Source organism: Nomascus leucogenys, chromosome 2 (assembly GCF_006542625.1).
Source record: "Nomascus leucogenys isolate Asia chromosome 2, Asia_NLE_v1, whole genome shotgun sequence".
NCBI lineage: Eukaryota > Metazoa > Chordata > Mammalia > Primates > Hylobatidae > Nomascus > Nomascus leucogenys.
This window is the reverse complement of record NC_044382.1, coordinates 87,860,792-87,881,100: the sequence shown is the minus strand read 5'-3', so window position 1 is coordinate 87,881,100 and position 20,309 is coordinate 87,860,792. Positions and strand designations below refer to the sequence as shown.

General features: G+C 43.7%; 2 protein-coding genes across 3 annotated transcripts in view; one reads left to right on the top strand and one right to left on the bottom strand.

Moving 5' to 3' along the window:
* The window catches only part of BHMT2 (betaine--homocysteine S-methyltransferase 2), a 36,973-nt gene extending 26,501 nt beyond the window's left edge, over window positions 1–10,472 (bottom strand). For both annotated transcript variants that reach the window (XM_030800512.1, XM_003261513.3), the window contains exons 1-3: window positions 10,358–10,472; window positions 2,550–2,682; window positions 689–780 (exon numbers count right to left, since the gene is read on the bottom strand). In XM_030800512.1, coding sequence (XP_030656372.1) covers window positions 689–780; window positions 2,550–2,682; window positions 10,358–10,390 — 258 coding nt within the window. In that variant the 5' untranslated portion in view covers window positions 10,391–10,472. The remainder of the gene's footprint in view (window positions 1–688; window positions 781–2,549; window positions 2,683–10,357) is intronic.
* The window catches only part of DMGDH (dimethylglycine dehydrogenase), a 69,070-nt gene continuing 59,225 nt past the window's right edge, over window positions 10,465–20,309 (top strand). Inside the window, exons 1-2 of the mRNA XM_003261512.4 lie at window positions 10,465–10,652; window positions 16,434–16,608. Of these exons, the coding sequence (XP_003261560.2) occupies window positions 10,552–10,652; window positions 16,434–16,608 (276 nt within the window). The 5' untranslated portion in view covers window positions 10,465–10,551. The remainder of the gene's footprint in view (window positions 10,653–16,433; window positions 16,609–20,309) is intronic.

The window sequence follows — 20,309 nt, the reverse complement described above, 5'->3', positions numbered from 1 at the left end:
AGATATCAAACCCATTTTTTCTCATTTCTACGCCAGTGTTGTGTTTTTTAGGGCATCCCTGTCTCCAGAAGAGAAAAGCGTGAAATGAGTAGGTGAAAGGAGCATCTATGAAGTGCTTTCTCTCTAAAAAATAGCACAAGAAGACAGCCATGCCCTTCCAGTGGTTTATTTTGCCCCTAGTCCTGACCCCTCCTCTACCTAAATGGGGAGAGAAAGCTAATTCATTTAGTATATATTAACTTCTTTTTTTTTTCTGAGATGGGGTCTCGCTCTGTCACCCAGGCTGGAGTGCAGTGGTGTGATCTTGGCTCAATGCTATCTCCCAGGTTCAAGCCATTCTCATGCCTCAACCTCCTGCATAGCTGGGATTACTGGCGCCTGCCACCACACCCAGCTAATTTTTGCATTTTCAGTAGAGACAGGGTTTCATCATGTTGTCCAGGCTGATCTGGAACCCCTGGGCTCAAGTGGTCTGTCCACCTCGGCCTCTCAGAGTGCTGGGATTACAGGTGTAAGCCACTGTGCCCGGCCTATTTAGTATATATCTTTATGTGAAAATTAATACATAGATATTTCTATAGACTTTGTAATAAAGTATAGTAACACATCATCAATTCCATAGTTTCCCATGAAGAGGTTATTTTTTAATAGATGACTCCCTCTCCCGCACCCAGCCATTGCCATTTACCTTGCTTTCCATATTGTCCTCACTGGCAGAAAAGGTAAAAGTCTGCATGACATTTGATCCTGCTCTCAAGAATTCCATGTGAAGTTGACGAACTACAAAGTAGTTGGGTTTTAAACATTGAAATAAATGAATAAAGAAATATTACAGAAACTATCATTTTCAAAAGCAGCAGTAGCTCACTGACTCCCATCTCTTTCAATCATACCTCAGTTCAAACCTAGTAGTGATAAAGAGTTATAGATTAAGGTCAGTAGAATTCATAGGCAGGATGTACTGTTTAGAGCAGCCTTGTATTGTTCTGGTGATGGGCCTTAATGACTTGGTGCAGTCACATACAGAGATTAAGGCCTGACTGGCCAATTATCCCTTGGTCTCTTGGTCTAGAGAGGTTTATTCTATACCTGTGTTGTGAAGGACATAGCTGGTCTACTATAGTCAGCATTAGCAGCCCTCAAAGTAAAGTGAGGAGCTTCTCATAGAAAGCAGAAGGCATGTGGGTGGCACCCATATCAGAGTCAGCAGCAAGCAGTTTGGGAACATCAGAAAGCAGTCTGGAAGCTTTTCCTGGCTATCCAAAAGTCATTCCTTTCTCTCCTTCACCACTTTCGCCCCTCCTCCCTTATCCTTACTCTTGTTATTCCAGCACTTTCTTCCCAGTTTAGCAAAAAGGTCTTTTAACATTAAGAACAAGTTCTTCTTGGGCCAGATGAAAACATCCCGTTAAGCACCAAAGGGACAAAACTTGGTCCTGCTCTACCACAGAACTCTGGGTGTCCGATGCACCAATCATAATGGCCATCGTACTGACGATACGGGCACTTCACACGGGTTAACTTGTGAGTCTTCACACCTAGCCCATGTTGTGCCCCCGTGAAACAGATGAAGATATGGATCCTTGGAGAGGTCAAGTGCCTTGTCCAAGGTCACACAGCTGGTCAGTGGAAGAACCAAGACAGGACCCTAGGTTTCTCTGATACGCTGTGCGAATATACATAAAATCAGAGTGAATCAAAAGTTCCAGTCTCAGCTAGTGTTCTCTTACACCCATTTCATTCTTTGGCTTTATTTTCTCACTTTAATTTAGGAGAAGAAACACACAAAAAAGAGTTAGAAGAGAATTAAAGTTCTAATTTCAGGTAACTATCTAATCTCATCATAGTTCTTTACCTCTAGCTCTTTTTCTTTTTTTTTCCAGCCAGAAGGATGATATAAAACTGTGTTGATTTCCTTGCCCTCCCAACCCTGGAACCTGGCTGTCTGTGCTCTGTTACACTGTGGCTACCGTTAATCACCCTCACTATAAACACTGTTACACTTAACCATGCACATTGTCAGCAGGGTGAATCAGAAGCAGGAACAGTTTTGCTGTTTTAAGGAACCTCTGTATATCTACAAGGTAAATATTCATGGAACAAATATTAAGATGTCTATTTTAGCACTGCCTATACATTAAGATGCAGATGTGTGTGTGTGTGAGAGTGTGTGTGTGTGAGTGTGTTGTTTGGGTATGTATGTGTGTTTGTGGTGTGTGTGGGTGTGTATGTGTGTATGTGGGGTGTGTGTGGATGTGGGGTTAGGGATATGAGTGCGTGGGTGTGTGTGTGTGGGAGTGTGTGTGGGCGTGTGGATGTGTGGGTGTGTGATGTGTGTAGGTGTGTATATGAAAGAGAGAGAAAGGAAGAGAGAGGTTATTTTCTTCCATATACTTCGGCCGGATACTGCCATTATCTCCACATCTTGGCAATTTTAGCAAGCAAAACACCCCTTTGAAACAGTTGTTATTTTTTTCTTGATCTTCTCTCAATCAGATTTAAATAAAAATACCACTCAGGTAGACACTCTTGGGGATGTGGACACCAACCTGCATCTGGGTGTTCTATCACTGCCTCTGGAGTCCAGAGCCCAGCCTTCACATAGCCTCTCTTCTCCAGAGTAATGAGAAAGCTGCCATCTCCAATCACAACCTCCCCACTCTCCAGGCGTTCCAAAATCCCCTGAAGAAGAGAAAAAAAGCACCTAAGCTCCGCTCTATTTTTTTTTTCTAAAAGCATTTTCTAATTTTAGGTGAAGTGGTATTATGTTCTTAGAGGTGTAGTTTTGTTAAAATCATGTGCTCTAATGATATTTCAGAAAGATCGAGCATACCATATTTCTTGGCCGATCCAGGTACCTATTTTGTACAATGAAAGGGCTGAGACTATTTATTCTTAAATAACATTTAATCTGAGTCAAATTATAGTGCTGATTCTATGATAGTTATTTTGGCTTTTCAACACGTTTGTGGCAACACGGCTAGTTGTCTAACTAGTGTGCATTCTCTCTCCTTTTTTTGTGTGGGGGGACAATGCCTCCAACTTTCAAAAAATTCCCAGGCTCCCTTGCCTCTGGGAGCAGCCCTGTGACACAGTGCTGGCCAGTGAGACGCATATGGAAGCTGGTGGAGGATTTCTGGAAAAGTTTTGCTTTCCTGCCATAGACGCCCACTCCCTTCCCTCTTGTCTATTTTCCTCCTTTCTGGCTGGAATGCCAACATAATGCCTGGGAATACAGCAGTCATCTGACAGCCATATGAGGCAGATTTCTTAAGACATCCTTGGGTGGCTGCAGCAGCCATGGGCTGCTACCCCTGGACCTCTTGTTAGGTGAGAAAAATAACTTTTCTTCATGTCAGCCACTGAACACAACTGTAGTGGACACAACGCTTTGTAGTCATGCAGTGTGTTCACAAGCGTCTTATCATTTGGCACTGCCAGCAACTCTGCCAGTGAGGCAGGACAGACAGTTTTTATTCTCAGGTGTAGATGAGGAAACTGAGGCTCAGAATGGTTGACTTGCCCAAGATCACAGAGCTAAGTAAGTAAGAAATCAGACCAGCTTTGAAATTCCTACTTTCCTTTCCTTCTATTTTACCAGCTTTCTATTTAGCCCACTCATCACTTATTTAAAAGGTTCCCTTCAGAGCAGTTAGCCATGGGGTGCAGTTTCCTTTTGATACAGGAAGGTCTCAGGCCTGTGCACACAGACCCTGGTGAGGATAGGCACTCCTGTTTTTGCGCCCAAATGTTGCATTTTCCAAGACCGCCCTGGCCCACCACACCTCCGTCCTGTGCCTGTAAAAACCTCAAGACCCTCGCAAACACAAACACAAGCGGCAGGACGTTGAGGGGAACACACCGGCAGAAGAACACACAGACTCCGGCAGGCCATCGGCGGCAGAATGACACAGACAACGTGGAATTTGGCCAGGGGTGGCCAGGGGAGAGTCCAGCTGCTGAGCGGCCCGACACCAGGGGAAGACCGCTTTCCCACTCCATCCCCCTTCTGGCTCCCCATCCATCTGCTGAGAGCTACTTCCACCATTCAATAAAACCTTGCACTCATTCTCCAAGCCCGTGTGTGATCCAACTTTTCCAGTACACTGGCAAGAACCCCAGGAACAGAAAGCCCTCCGTCCTTTCGATAAGGGAGAGGGTCTAATTGAGCTGATTAACACAAGCTGTCAGTGGACGGTTAAGTTGAAAGAGCACACTGTAACACATGCCCACTGGGGCTTTGGGAGCTGTAAACATTCACCCCTAGATGCTGCCATGCGGTACCTGCATGCTCCCCCTAGGGGTTTAAGCTGTGGGGTGCTGAAGAAGTGAGCCACACCCCCATCACACACCCTGCAAGGGGCATAAGGGAACTTTTCCCATTTCACTTGGTCTAAACCACATCTCCCCAGATGCCTGCAGGGTCATCCCCTCACTGCTTTCAGGTCTTTGGTCAAGTGTCACTTTTTCAGAGACGCCCTCCCTGAGCACGGCAAACCACCCACTCCTCCCAACTCCCCACAGCAATCCTGATCCCTCTTTTGTAGGCTGCATTAGTGGAAGATGCAAGCTTTTATTGATAATAGGCCAGTTCATTTCAGGCCTGCCCATAGCTGGACACAAAGCAATGAATGGATCAGGGAGAAAAGCCTCAGATGCCTCTGCTAACTAGTCTTATCTGTTCTATGAAATCAACATAAACCCCCTCAGTTCCTGAATCCAAGGCAGACATCAAGCAGGGTACAGAGGCAGCTTACTGGCCTACGTGTTGGGTGTAGGGTAAAACTAAGCTGTGTAAAAAAGAGGCCCCCACAAGCCGTGGCTTTCCTCTTACAGAGGAAAAAGAAACTACTTTTATTTAAAGCCACTGTTTGTGGGGGCCCCTTTTTTACAGAGTGTGCACCAAAGTGCACAGTCCTTTCATGTTATTGCTTTGCCATTCCCTATGGCAGGGGTCAGCACGTGACAGCCCACAGACCAAATCTGGCACATCACCTGTTTTTGTAAAAACAGTCTTAGGTAAAACCCTGCCCATTGATTTACATACTGTCTGATGGCCACTTTTCCACTACAGTAGCAGAGTCGAGTAGTTACCACCAAGACTGTATGGCCCCCCAAGGCTAAAAATAACTACTATCTGACCCTTTACAGAAAGCGTTTGCCAACCCAGCCCTAGGGTACTGTCCTCCTCAGCATGGGAGAAACTGGATCAGAGTCACGTTCATACTCTGTCTCAAACGATGAGGAAACAAAGTGTGGCCAAACCTCATCCTAAAGTTTTTAGCTTAGACCTAGAAGTGACCCATCTCATTGACATTTACATTTCCTGCATGAGAGTTTAGCCACATGGCTCTACCTTGCTGTAAGGGAAGCCAGGAAGTATCATCAGTGAATGCCCATGTGTCCAGCTCCAATGCTAATCCTACGGAAGGAGGGGGAACAGATTTTGGAGAGAAACTGCTTCTGTTCTAGTGTCTGGCATCTGCTATTTCTCCTTTGCTTACTCCCCACACAAAGTGACCCACCCAAGGTGTCAGCAGCAAGCTCCCTTGGATACCAAGGAACAAAGAGATCCCAAACACATTTTGGCCATATTGCTTGATACATTATTTTCTTCAATCTTTTCCCAGGAGGCTGGAAGGCCATAAAGGCAATAAAGAATAAGAGGGAAGCTAATTTGATCTTGGTTACAGGAGTCTTTGTCCTTACCTGGGTCAATCCTGGATCTAATAAAAGTAACCAGAAATTAAAGCAGACATGTGAGGATCTTCCCACAGAGCCTCCCAGGACAGTCCTGTTAACAGTATGGAACCAAACATGGGAGGTTAAATATGGCTTGAATGATCTCTCAATCTCCAACGAATGGCATAACTAGAGAGGGGGCTTATTCTGGCTTTATCCCCATGTTCAGTTTAGCTGCAGAAGTACAAACCACTCCAGCTAAGCAGAAAGGGGTTTAATATTGAGAAATGGGTACATAAAAAATTTACACTGGGCTTCCAGGAATGACCCCTAGAAAAAATGACTGAATTGGCTGGCTGGGGCTGCACCCTCTGCCACAACTAAGAGAAGCCACTATTGAACTGCTGGCTTCAGGACACAGCTGTCATATAGGGAGAAGGAGGCTGCTCCAGCGACCTCAGCTGCCCCTCACATGACCCTGGAATGCTGCACTATGTCCACATTTGCTATGCTTCCACCTTCCCAGACTCATGCTGGTGCATCTGATTGGGGATGCTAGTTCTTATCGAGATCCTAGCTGCAAAGGAGTCTGGCAATGTGGTTAATTTTCTTTCCTCTGCAGTGCAAGAAGGTCCATCAGAAGGGGTTTAACTAGAGGTAAATACCAGGTCACTATACCTACAGCATCTTCTTTTTACTGTGCACTTGGAGGGCAGGCAAATGGAGCCCAGCTTTGTGAACTATGTTAAACATAAACACTGTTTTGGCAGAGAGAGCTCTCAACTCCGGTTATTTTTCCATATTTTATATCTAAAGCTGAATTTTAGCTGAATACAGAAGAAATGTTAATATTTACTATGATTCTCATCTCTTTCTTTCTTCTCCCTGCATCAAATGCAATTCACTCTTTTCAATTTGTACTTTTGAAACATAAAAAAGGCCTTAAATTGTGGATGTTTATTGAGACCTTCCACATGTCAGGTATAGTTGTGGGCAAGTAGGATAAACATCAGAATAAGACAAGGTCTCTGCCCTCCACAAGCTCAAAGTCTGGCTACTTTGGGGAAGGCCAGTAGATCAACAAATAATCACAGCAGAATGTGACAAATAAATGCTACACAGGAATACAGAAGAGAAAGTCAGAGGTACAGTTACTGTGTACAAACTCTTTTCCTGAAAATCCCATACACTTCATTAGGTTCACCATGTTAATAATCAAATTTAGGCCAGGCATGGTGGCTCATGCCTGTAATCCCAGAACTTGGGGAGGCCGAGGCAGGTGGATCACTTGAGTTCAGGAGTTTGAGACTAGCTCAGCAAACATGGTGAAACCCCATCTCTATTAAAAATACAAAAATTAACTGGGCATGGTGGCAGGTGCCTGTAATCCCAGCTACTTGCGAGGCTGAGGCAGGAGAATAGCTTGAACCTGGGAGTTGGAAGTTACAGTGAGTTGAGATTGCGCCACTGCACTCCAGCCTGGGCAACAGAGCGAGACTCTGTCTCAAAAAAAAACAAACAAAAAAAGAATCAAATTTAATCAAACAATTGTCGAGGGAAAACATTGGCACAGAATTCAGATGTTGTGGGTTAGCCTCTCACCTCCCACATCCAACCTATCACAGGGCTATTGCAAGTGTATTACACATTTCTCAAATGCCCCACCATCCTCACTGCATTTGATTATTGAAATGGTCTCCAGTTCACTCCAGCCCTACTCTGAACTGTCTTCTATTGCTACCAGAGCACAGGCTCACTCACCCAGTCTCACCTGTGATTACACCCCTTTTGTGTCCTGCTAACCTTCACAGATCCTTCATTCATGCAACCCCCTGTACAGCAGCATCTGGTTACTTACCTGTCACCTCAGTTTGACTGTGAGAGCCTTGGGGGCAGGTGACATATCTTATTGGTCTATATCCCTACCACCTCGAATAACAACTAAAATGAGTAGACACTTAAGAAACTATGCCAAGAATTAGCAAACAAACAGGACTGTTTTGAAAATGTCAGATGTGTTGCATATGCTAGAATTTTTGTCCTGAAGAAGAAAAAATGTTACTCTTTAGCAGACAATTAGGTAGGTTTTAAGAAAATTGTAGTATATCTTTTGATTGTATCTTCATGAAACCAAGTAAAGGGAGGACATTTTCATTTGTTATCTGGATGTTTGTCCACCATTTTAAATTTGCCATTTTTTTCTTTTCTTTTCTTTTCTTTCTTTCTTTTTTTTTTTTGAGACAGAGTTTCACTCTTGTCGCCCAGGCTGGAGTGCAGTAGCGCGATCTCAGTTCACTGCAACCTCCACCTCCAGGGTTCAAGCAATTGTCCTGCCTCGGCCTTGCAAGTAGCTGGGATTATAGGCGCATGCCACCATGCCCAGCTAATTTTGTATTTTTTAGTAGAGACAGGGTTTCACCATGTTGTGCAGTCTGGTCTCGAACTCCTGACCTTAGATGATCTGCCTGCCTCGGCCTCCCAAAGTGCTGGGATTACAGATGTGAGCCACTGTGCCCGGCCAATTTGCCATTTTTCTACATAGCCATTAGCAAAATAACTAAGTTATCAAGATTTGAAATCAGAGCATCTTTTAGCCCTTCCTTCACTGCTATTCTAACTACCTCAATTAATTACTATACCAGTATGATCCCTTCTTTAGATTTTCTTTTTTAACTTTTAAGTTCAAGGGTACATGTGCAGGATGTGCAGGTTTGTTACATAGGTAAACGTGCATCATTGGAGGTTTGCTATACTGGTTATTTCCTCACCCAGGTATTAAGCCTAGTATCCATTAGTTATTTTTCCTGATCCTCTCCCTCCTTCCACCCTCCACCCTTCGATAGGCCCCAGTGACTGTTGTTCCTCACCATTATACTAGTATGATCTAAAGTCAGCTGTATAATTATAAAGACAGGAACATGTAAAGTAAGGAACCCTGTAAATTAATTTTGCAGTACATTTATATTTTCATTCCCTCCTCCCCATCAGTTTGGCAGTGAAACTGCCTTGCATCTGACAGCGAGCTCTAGGGTGCATTTATGCCCCCTTTTTGCAGATATCACTACCTAAGACCTCTGGGTTTAAGATCTGGCTTCAGGACATCTCTATTCACACTCAGTGGGGATCAACTTCACTGTGTAGTAGGAGGTGACCAGAAAAATCCAGTCTGTCTAAAATATCTTCCCTTCTTCCTAGATCTGCCAGCAGAACTGCTCTTTTGGATTAAAGACCTAATTGGAGGTCTTGTCTGTGGCAATTAAATGAATTCTTAAAATGTACCTGCTAGCTGAGGAGAGAGGTGAGATTAGCTCCTTCCCATTAACACCTTCACTCCCAGGTACACATTCACATGGATTAGTGTGTGATAATCTTGGTGTTGTAACAGTAGAGGCCCCAAAGAAATTGAACAAAAACAGGGCATTTAAAAAACGTTTAAAAAAATGAACTGTAAAGATGAACATAGCATTAGAGAAAGTTGAGAGAAAAAAGCACAATGTTCTTTATTTTTTTATTAACTGTATTTCTTTCAATGCTCACATTTTACTTTTATAACCTGAAAAAATATCCTAAAACATGCTTTTTAAACCAACATTCCACATCTTGTGTAACTATTACCATTATTGTGTCCTTCCTTACAGTGTGTATATAAATATTTGTATACGGTTGGGATCAGTTTGTGATACATTTCCTTTCGCAACTTAACATTGCCAAGGCACTTAGCTGGTTCTCATACTAAGTTATTTAACTAATAACTTAAGTAGATGAACCTTAATTTATTTAGAATCCCGTATTGCAGAGTATCTTGGTCGTTCCTAACTTCTTAGTATAAATAGCTCGGTGGTGCACATTTCCACGCAAATACTGCACCTCCTCCCCTCCTCCCATTCTGAATGACAGGGCTGGAGCCGGTGGGGGTCTCTTCGAAGGTTCCTGGGGATGTCCTTCATCCAAGCTCATGCCCTTCCTAATTTTGCTTAGTCACTCCTTCCTCCCACCCCCACACATATCCGACGTAGAAATGGCTGGGCATAAAACCAACATCTGGTGACCAGACCGGAAAAGAGGCCAGGAGCTGGGGACCACCGGGTGACAGGAGGTGGAGGGGTGCTAGCGAATCCCACCTACCCTCCACCCCGCACCGCAGCTCTGGGGGCGTCCTTGCCCAGGACTGGTTTCAGGCCAGCCGGCGACTCGCAAGGCCAGGCTGCTTGGCCAGGCTGCTGACTTTTCCAAAACGCGAGGGACAGTCCGAAGAGTTCTGGGGCGGATTAGCCCAAAGAGCTGCGGACGCGGGTCGGTTGAGGGAAGAAAACGTGTGCGCGACCTGAGTCCGAAAGCTAGACTTCTGATCCTCGCTCCCCGCGGGGCTGGACCCGTGACCCTGAGCTAGTCGCCTGACTCGCTGAGCCTCAGTTTCCTCACCTGTGAAATGGGGATAATTGTGAAGATGAGGAGACAACTTGAGCACAGCACTCTGTGCAGCGCCGGGCACCGAGTAAGGGCTCCCTAAACGCTAACCAACCCGTGACAGGGGAAAATCGAGGCTCAGGGCCATCCCGTCCAGGTGTTTTGCCGAGGCCCAAGGGCTTGGCTAGGGATGGACGCGGGGTGTGAACGGAGTCGCTCGCAGCCCAGCGGCCAGGAGCTCCGCGAGGATCGAGGGGAGGAAACTCACCTTCTTGGCCCCCGGGCGTCCGGCAGGTGCCATGGTGCCGCGGCTCTGTGGGCGCCGGGTTCCAGGGCGCGCGGCCGTCCAGGAGCCCGCCCCCAGCCCGGGGGAGGATCCGACCGCCGCCCCGCCGGCCCCGCGGCCTCAGGCTGCCCGCTGGCCTCGGAGCAGGCGCCTGCGCCCTCGGCCTCGGCCTAGTCATGCTCCGTCCGGGCGCGCAGTGGCTGCGCGGCCTCCTGCTGCGGAGCTGCCCGCGGCAGGGCTCCCCCGGGCGCCCGCGCTCTGTCTGCGGCCGGGAAGGGTAAGTGGGGCCCCGGCCTGCTCAGAGGCGACGGGGCGGCTGCGGGGGTGGGAGCCAGAGGCTGAGGCAGGCTCTGGGGTTAGGAGCGCTCTAGCCTCCAAGAAATAGGCCTTGATCTTCTCGAATATCTATTAATTAATATATCTTCTCGAATTATCTATTAATTATAAAGTGAAACAGTATCCAAAGGTTCCCCGCGTAAAGTCTCTCCTGCCCCAATCCCCTTGGCCAGTCAACAATTGTTAATAGTGTCTTCTGAATCTAACCAGAGACAGTCTATGCTTAGGCAAACACAGGTCAGTATAGGTTTTCCTTTGGCTTTTTGACATCTTGCTTTTTACAATTATCAATATAGCTTGGAGATTGTTCCATATCAGCACACACTGACTTGCCTTGTTCCTTTTAATGGCTGCATAGTTTTCCATCCTGTCAATATCCTACACTATCGTTAGTCTGTTCGTTAACATTTAAGTGGTTTTTGGTTCTTTATTACTGCAAATAACGTGCATGTGAAAATTCTTACGCATCTATCTTTGAGTACATATGGGAGTCGGTAGCACCAGTTTTTAAAGGTAAACATGTTAGGGAAAGCGTTATGTGCATCTGAAAGATTGAAAGACAGCAACACATTCTCCAAATGGGTGGCCAGAATTTGCATGTGGCACACCGGTGTGTGTCTGTTTCCCACATCTTCCCTGGTTCCCAGAATAGCCCATTTTGTTATCTTTGCTAAATCTGATAGGTAAAAATGGTATGTCCTTGTTTTGATTGGTCTGTATTTAAATATGAGCAATGCTGAACATCTTTTGACTTCTTATGTTTGTAGAGTATTCCTGGCTGCCAGGAAAGGCTTGTTTACCAGCATCACTTGATGTTATTATGAGTTGATTCGAATTTTAATTTATGTCCTATGACCTGAAATTCTGGAATCAGAAGACCTGCTTTTGAGTTCCATCTATCCACTCAACAAATATTTACTGGGTGTTGTGATGTGCTAGGTTTGTCTCCAGTACTGGGAATGCAGTGGCCACCAACTCACAGTTCCTGCACCATCTGTTACACACAATGTGACCTTACGCTTCTGGGGTTCAGTTTCCTCATCTATAAAATGAGGATACTAATTTTGCTCTATATAACTCACAGGATTGCTGTGAATATTAAATAAGAGAATGCGTGTGAAAGTGCTTTGTAAATTGTAAAGCATTGCAAAAATATTTATAATAATCATGTTTTTAATCCACTGCAAAATAAAATGGAAATTTAACAAACAAGTTGATCTGTTTAAAACTGATTAGATAAATAAGATACAAATTTTAAGACTATCCAAAAAATTCATATTTTGGCTGGGTGTGGTGGCTAATGCCTGTAATCTCAGCACTTTGGGAAGCTGAGGTGGGCAGATTACTTGAGGCCAGGAGTTTGAGATCAGCCTGATCAACATGGTGAAACTCTGTCTCTAATAAAAACGCAAACATTAGCTGGGTGTCATGGTGTGCACCTGTAGTCCCAGCTGCTTGGGAGGCTGAGGGGGGAGACTCACTTGAACCTGGGAGGCGGAGACTGCAGTGAGAGCCGAGATTGCACCACTGCACTCCAGCCTGGGCAACAGGGATTCCATCTCACAAACAAAAACAAAAACACCCAAAATTTGAGTTATTTCAATTGTATATTCTTTATATGCCCAATTTCAAACTATCAAAAAATGTTTTATTTTGGAAAGCAGTTGAACAAGCACAGTCAGATTGTGCTTTTCATTTCTAATATAGAAGATAACTGACCTGGGTTTTTTGCATGGCTCCTAACTTTTATTTCAAATACTCTTATAACCACCCTCGACTACATTCAGAAGGATTTTAAGATAGTTATCCACATAATCAAAAACACTATACCTAGTCTGAAACCTGTTATGGCATGCTGGGCAGAGGAAATGCTATATATTTGATAATGCTTTATCATATGTTGCCAAACAGAACCTTCACAGCTCCATTTTGCAAATGAGAAAACTTTGAGACCCTTGTGTAAATTTCTCTAAAATAGCTATTCAATTGGACTGGGGACTCAAATCTAGGTTTCCTGATCTTAAGTTGTCTTTTGTTGTTGTTGTTTCAACTGACCACTGTCCTGAAAGAAATAATTCTTTCTTTTGAACACACAAAAAAGAACCTTTAAGATTATTATTTTTGTCACCACTATAATGGTTTCAACTAAAGTACCAGATATGCCCAGTCTATTTAAAAATGGATTTCCATCCAAAGTAGTTGGGTCATATGTACATTATTTTTTTCTTACACAGCATACAAAGAGACATTAACAGTCATCTAAAAACTGGTGAAACAAAACTACTGAAACATGTTGTGGCACCAGGAAATAAGGACATGCTGTAAGAATTATGTAGCCGTGTCAGAAGCATACAGGAGTCAACTGAAAGAACCTCCTGCTGGCCAAATCTAGGACAATTTGGTATTAAAATAAATGATGACTAGTAATGGATTAGAAACCACTGAAAACAATAAATATCCATAAATTCATATTAATATAAACAACCAACAAACAAGGGTGAAAGAAAAGCACTTCCTTAGAGTAGAATGCCAACTATTAAATATAATAAGAATGATGGGGTTAGGAAATAATCAATAGATGTTAAAGCCACTCAGTAAAAATTTGATAAGGACCAGGATATTTACATGGTCTCAAAGTAACACTTCACATTATTACTTACACAAAGGAAAAAATGGTAGCTTTACTAGATAAGTCTGACAGACACCACCTTAAACAAGTCATCAGATAGAAACAACACCAATATCAGGACAAACCAACATCATACGCTTCCTAATCATATACACTGGGAAGGAGTCAACATCAGTTTCATGATGTTTTTGCCAAAAATGCATAACATAAGTCTCATCATGAGGAAATACCAGACAAACTCACAGTAAGAACTGTTCTATAAAATAACTGGCTAGTACTGGCCGGGCGTGATGGCTCACGCCTGTAATCCCAGCACTTTGGGAGGCTGAGGCAGGCGGATCACGAGGTCAGGAGATCGAGACCATCCTGGGTAGCCCGGAGAAACCCCGTCTCTACTAAAAATACAAAAAAAAAAAAAAAAAAATTAGCCGGGTGTGGTGGTGGGCACCTGTAGTCCCAGCTACTCGGGAGGCTGAGGCAGGAGAATGGCGTGAACCAGGAGGCGGAGCTTGCAGTGAGCCAAGATCACGCCACTGCACTCCAGCCTGGGCAACAGAGCAAGACTCCATCTCAAAAAAATAAAATAAAATAACTGGCTGGTACTCTTCGAAAATGTCAAGGTCATAAAACACAAAGGAAGTATTAGGAACTGATCCAAGTTAAAGGAGATTAAAGAGACAGAATCCTGGATTTGATCCCTGATTGGAAAAAAGTAGCTATAAATACATTATTGGAATAATTAATTAAATTTAAATATGGACTATAGATTAGATAATAGTATATCAATGTTAAATTTCTTGACTTTGAGAACTGTACTGTTGTTATGTAAGAGAATGTCCTTTTTCTTACTAAACTAGCACAAGAATATTTAGAAGTAACTGGGTATGATACCTACAATTTACTCTAAAATGTGTACACACATAGAATATACATATTATAATATACATATATGTATAGTCATGTGCCTTATAATGATGTTTCAGTCAATGATGGACCACATATACAATGGTGGTCCCATAAGATTATAATGGAGCTGAAAAATTCCTATCACCTAGTGATGTCATAGCTGTCATAATGTCATATGCAACACATTGCTCACGTGTTTGTAGTGATGCTGGTTAAACAAACCTACTGTGCTGCCGGTCACATAAAGGTATAGCACATACAATTATATACAGTACATAATGCTTGATGATAATAAATGACTGTGCTACTGGTTTATGTATTTACTACACTATACTTTAAATCATTATTTTAGAGTATACTCCTTCTACTTATAAAATAAAAAGTTAACAGTAAAATCGGCTCAGACAGGTCCTTCAGGAGGTATTCCTGAAGAAGGCATTGTTATCATAAGAGATGACAGCTCTGGCTGGGCGTGGTGGCTCACGCCTGTAATCCCAGCACTCTGGGAGGCCAAGGCAGGTAGATCACTTGAGGCCAGGAGTTCAAGACCAGCCTGGCCAACATGATGAAACCCCGTCTCTACTAAAAATACAAAAATTAGCTGGGCGTGGTGGTACATGTCTATAATCCCAGCTACTCGGAAGGCTAAGGCATGAGAATCGTTTCAACCTGGGAGGTGGAATTTGCAGAGATGGCACCATTGCACTCCAGCCTGGGTGACAGAGTGAAACCCTGTCTCAAAAAAAACAAAAAAAGGAAAAGAAAAGAAAAAGAGATGACAGCTGTGTATGTGTTATTGCCCCTGAAGACCTTCCAGTGGGACAAGATTTAGAGGTGTGAAGACAGTGATAGTGATGATCCTGACCCTGTGTATGCCTAGGCTGATGTGTGTGTTTGTGTCTTAGTTTTTAATAAAAAAGTTTGAGGCCAAGCACAGTGGCTCATGCCTGTAATCCCAGCACTTTGGGAGGCCAAGGCTGGAGGATCACTTGAGGTCAAGAGTTCAAGACCAGCCTGGCCAATATGGTGAAACCTCATCTCTACCAAAAACACAAAAATTAGCTGGGTGTGGTGGTGTGCACCTGTAATCCCAGCTACATGGGAGGCTGAGGCAGGAGAATCGCTTGAACCCGATAGATGGAGGTTGCAGTGAGCCAAGATCGAGCCACTGTACTCTAGGCTGGGCAAAAGAGTAAGACTCTGTCTTGGAAAAAAAAAGTTGGAAAAGTTAAAAATATATATATATATTTTAATAGAAAAAAGGTTCCAGAATAAGGATATAAAGAAATAAAATATTTCTATATAGCTGTAGAATGCGTTTGCATTTAAACTGCGTTATTACAAAAGTCAAAAAAATTTAAAAGTTTATAAAATAACGAAGTTACAGTAAGCTGGTAATTTATTATTGAAAAAAGAAAAATATATTTAAAAATAAACTTAGGGTAGCCTAAATGTACAGTGTTGATAAAGTCTACAGTAGGTGTACAGTAATGTCCTAGGCCTTCACATTCACTCACCTCTCACTCAGACTCATCTAGATCAACTTCCAGTCCTACAAGCTTGATTCATGGTAAAGTACCCCAGACAGGTGTATCATTTTAAATCTTTTTTTTTTTTCTTTTGAGTCAGGGCCTCACTCTGTCTCCTAGGTTTGAGTGTAGTGGCGCAGTCATGGCTCACTGCAGCCTCAACCTCCTGGGCTCAAGCAGTCCTCTTACCTCGGCCTCCCAAGTAGCTGGGACTATAGGCATGTGCCACCAAGCCTGGATAATTTTTGTATTTTTTATAGAGACGGGGCTTCGTCATGTTGCCCAGGGTTGTCTTGAACTCCTGGGCTCAAGCAGTCTTCCCATCTCGGCCTTCCAAAGTGCTGGGATTACAGGTGTGCATCACCAAACCTGACCTGTTCTCTAGATTCTTTGAAAAAAAGAAGCTTCTTGTTCATTTCTTTGGCTATAGTAGCTACAATGGACCAGAATCATTATATGGAATGGGGATCAAATACCCCTCCCCCAACCAGGTTGCCTAAGTCACAGTTTAGATGCTCCAAATTATTAAATCAGTATCATGCAAATCTCAGTCAGTGGGTGTTAAGTACTAGAGAAACGAGTAAGGGGAAATGCTTTAGGCCAGAAGTATAGCTACCATAGCCGATTAAAGTTCCCATTTTAACTTTCCCTCTTCCAGAGAGGAAAAACCCCCCTTATCTGCAGAAACACAATGGAAAGACAGAGCAGAAACAGTGATAATTGGAGGTGGCTGTGTTGGTGTGAGTCTGGCTTATCACCTGGCCAAAGCAGGGATGAAAGATGTGGTCCTGCTGGAGAAATCAGAGCTGACGGCTGGATCTACCTGGCACGCAGTAAGAAAAGCACCCCAAACTGTCCTAAGCGCGGAATTGTGCATGAGTAAAGTCCATTTCCTTCCCGTTCACAACTCCCAACTGTGAGCTCTTTAGAGTGCATTCCCTTTCAGTAGCGTTGGAAGTGCAGTTGTAGTTTAACTCGTGTACTGCCAGATGATGACCAATATTTATGATGTCTTTATCTTGAACAGATGGCTTCTGGATTCGAATCCTGGCTTTGCAATTTTCTACCCTTGTGTGACTTTTGGCAAGTTACATAAGTTTCTATTTTCTGATGTCTTAATAGGAATATTAATAGTACTTACCTAATAGGATTATGCTGAAGATTGAGTTAACATGTGCAAAATTATTAAACACAAGGTATTGAATAATAAATGTTAGCTTTATGTGGTAGGATACTGTCTGGGTGAGCCTGGATATGGGCCCAAGATCTTTACCTATACTCCCCTCACCTGCATTTGGTGGTCCTTTTATTTACTTATGGTTTTATTTATTTTTATTTTTTATTTTTTTTGAGATGGAGTCTTGCTGTTCCCAAGCTGGAGTGCAATAGCACGACCTCGGCTCACTGCAACTTCCGCCTCCCAGGTTCAAGCAATTCTCTTGCCTCAGCCTTCTGAGTAGCTGAGACTACAGGCGCACACCACCACACCCAGCTAATTTTTGTATTTTTAGTAGAGACAGGGTTTCACCATGTTGGTCAGGCTGGTCTCGATCTCTTGACCTTGTGATCCACCTGCCTCGGCCTCCCAAAGTGCTGAGATTACAGGAGTGAACCACTGCGCCTGGCCTTATGGTTTTAATTTTATGCTGTGAGATGATAGTTTGGCACCCTGAGGACTTGAATATGAGGACTGCAAAAGTGTGGCACAGCTTTTGTATGACATGAGACACAGGCCAAGTCAGTCTTGCATTCTTCATGATATGCATAATTGTTCCAGGGCTGCGCCGTAATTGACTAGGCTTACCTGGAAAGCTGCTCAGGTAGATGAAGGGATTGACACTGCTGTCATATTGCCAAACTAGGGGCTTCTGACATCGGTTAAGGATGGGAGAGGAAGTTTTTATGACTGCTGGTGCAGTTTTCTTTTGGGCAGCGTTAGCCCCTGCTTATCATCCCATTTTATCATTAGCCTTCCTCGGCTGAGAAGACGTAACAAAAGGGAACCCTACTTTAAGGGGCTTTTTGACATGTAGTATGTGCTCAAAGTATAGGGTGGAGAGTCTAGCATGAAAAGGGTTGCCTGCTTCCAGCTGAATCTGGGGGAGAGTGCTGCCCAGACTTAAAAGCCCAAAGACCTTGCCCTTGTGGAGCTCACATTCTGGTGGGGCAGACAGAAAACACCTATCAATGCTAAAGAGTAATCACCATGAAGAAAAGTAAAATACAGTCAAGGATGCAAAATGATGGAGGAGGAGAGGAAGGAGGTGCTAGGCAGGATGTTTCAAAGAGGAGACCTGCCAACAGAAACCAGGGAGCAGTGAGCCAAGGTGCCATGAGGCTATTCAGGAAAGATCATTTAGGCAGGGAAATGTAGGCAAGTGGAAATACCCTTCGAGGGAGGGCTTACACCTTCTCACCACTTCTGAATTGTTACTGAGGGCATACACTTTAAAGTTTGAATTACTTATTTGCTCACTTATATACTGATTTAATGTGGCCTGAATTTGATTTTATTACTATTATCATTATCATTATTTTTTGAGACAGGGTCTTTCTCTGTTGCCCAGGCTGGAGTGCAATGGTGCAATCATAGCTCACTATAAGCACAAACTCCTGGGCTCAAGCGATCCTCTCGATTAGCTAGGATTATATAGGTGTGCGCTACCATGCCCAGCTATTTTCTTAATCTTTTTAGAAATGCGGGTCTCACTATGTTGCCCAGGCTGGTCTTGAACTCCTGGCCTCAAGTGATCCTCCAGCCTCAACCTCCCAAGACTTTAGAATTACAGGCATGAGCCATTGCACCTGGCCTGGCCTGCATTTTAGAAGAGGTTAGAGGATTCCTTGAAATTTTATTTCTTAGATGTCCCATGAATAAAAAGCAATATACCCTTAATCTAAAAGTTAACTATGCAAAATATTTTTTTCTTAAACACAAAGATACCAAAGTGAGTGGGGAAAGGCATTATCCTGCTTTGCATACAAGGTATTAGGCTATGGTTTACAAAATGAGGATCCATGCAGTGTGAGTTCAAGGTGGAATCAGGCATCAGAAGCCAGGTTATTTGGCCCCCATGGAATAAAAGAGAGTTGTCCTAGGAAGTTGATTCTAGGGTTTTTTGCAAGTCAAAGATGCCTCTCTCTGAGCAGCAGCATGAAGAAATCCAATATATTAGATGTTGTGTGTGTGTGTGTGTTTGAGACAGAGTTTCACTCTGTCACCCAGGCTGGAGTGCAGTGGCATGATCATGACTCACTGCAGCCTCAACCTACGGGCTCAAGCAATGCTCTCACATCAGCACCTGTAGGTGGGACCACAGGTGTGCACGACCACACCTTGCTAATTTTTAAAGTTTTTTTTGTAGAGATGAGGTCTCCCTACATTGTCCAGGCTGGTCTCAAACTCCTGGGCTCCAGCAATCCTCCCACTTAAGCCTCCCAAAGTGCTGGGATTATAGGCTTGAGCCACTGAGCCTGGCCACATTGATTTTTTTTTTTTTTTTTTTTTGAGGCAGAATCTCACTCTGTTGCCAGGCTGGAGAATAGTGGCATGATCTCAGCTCACAGCAACCTCCATCTCCCGGGTTCAAGTGATTTTCTGCCTCAGCCTCCCAAGTAGCTGGGACTACAGGTGCATACCACCACACCCAGCTAATTTTTGTATTTTTAGTAGAGACGAGGTTTCACCATGTTGGCCAGGATGGTCTCAATCTCTTGACCTTGTGATCTGCCCTGCTCAGCCTCCCAAAGTGCTGGGATTACAGGCGTGAGCCACCGCACCAAGCTGATATTAGGAATTTTTAACACAGAGATATTTGTGGAGTAGATCTGAGAATAATGAAGGTTGCAGAGCCAGCTAACAAGGGGCAGACTATAAACATAAAGGCAGTTTCCCTGAAGCACGATATGTGCTCCATGAGAGAAGTGTCTGGAGAGTGTGGGAATCAAATGCTTGGAGAGGAAAGCATAGCCTGCAAAGTGAATCTTCTACATGGAATCACAAATCCATAAATCCTAAGGTTTTAACAAGACTGCTTTGTCAGCTCATGATACACCCAATAGGATAGAGCATTTCATGTGGATGCAGGGAAACGAGAGAGGATGGAGTAAGAAGGAGGTTTGGAGCTTGGGATCCCGAGAAGGGGCTGCCCCTGGGGATGGTACCAAAGTAGATGTTTGGAGAGCTGAGGACTAAAGATTCAGGATGATCCATTTGGGGTGTAGGAGGCGATATAAGAACTTTCCATTTGTTTTCATCCGCAAATGTAAGAAAGAAGTTAAGCTTTACTGATATTTATAAATAGCCCTCACATTTGATGTGGATGATGTGTTGTGTATGATTTCAAGGTTGACTACGTGGGAGGTTGGCACTTCATGGTGGGAGTGTCCTCATTCTTTCTCTTGTCTTCTGTATACCAGGACATGGTGCAGATTGTGTGCTATAGGATATCCCCATTGTGATTAGCTTTATAGAAATAGGGCTGTAAATAATATAATGTGTGATGAAAGGGAGAGGGGTGAACTTCAGAGTGTT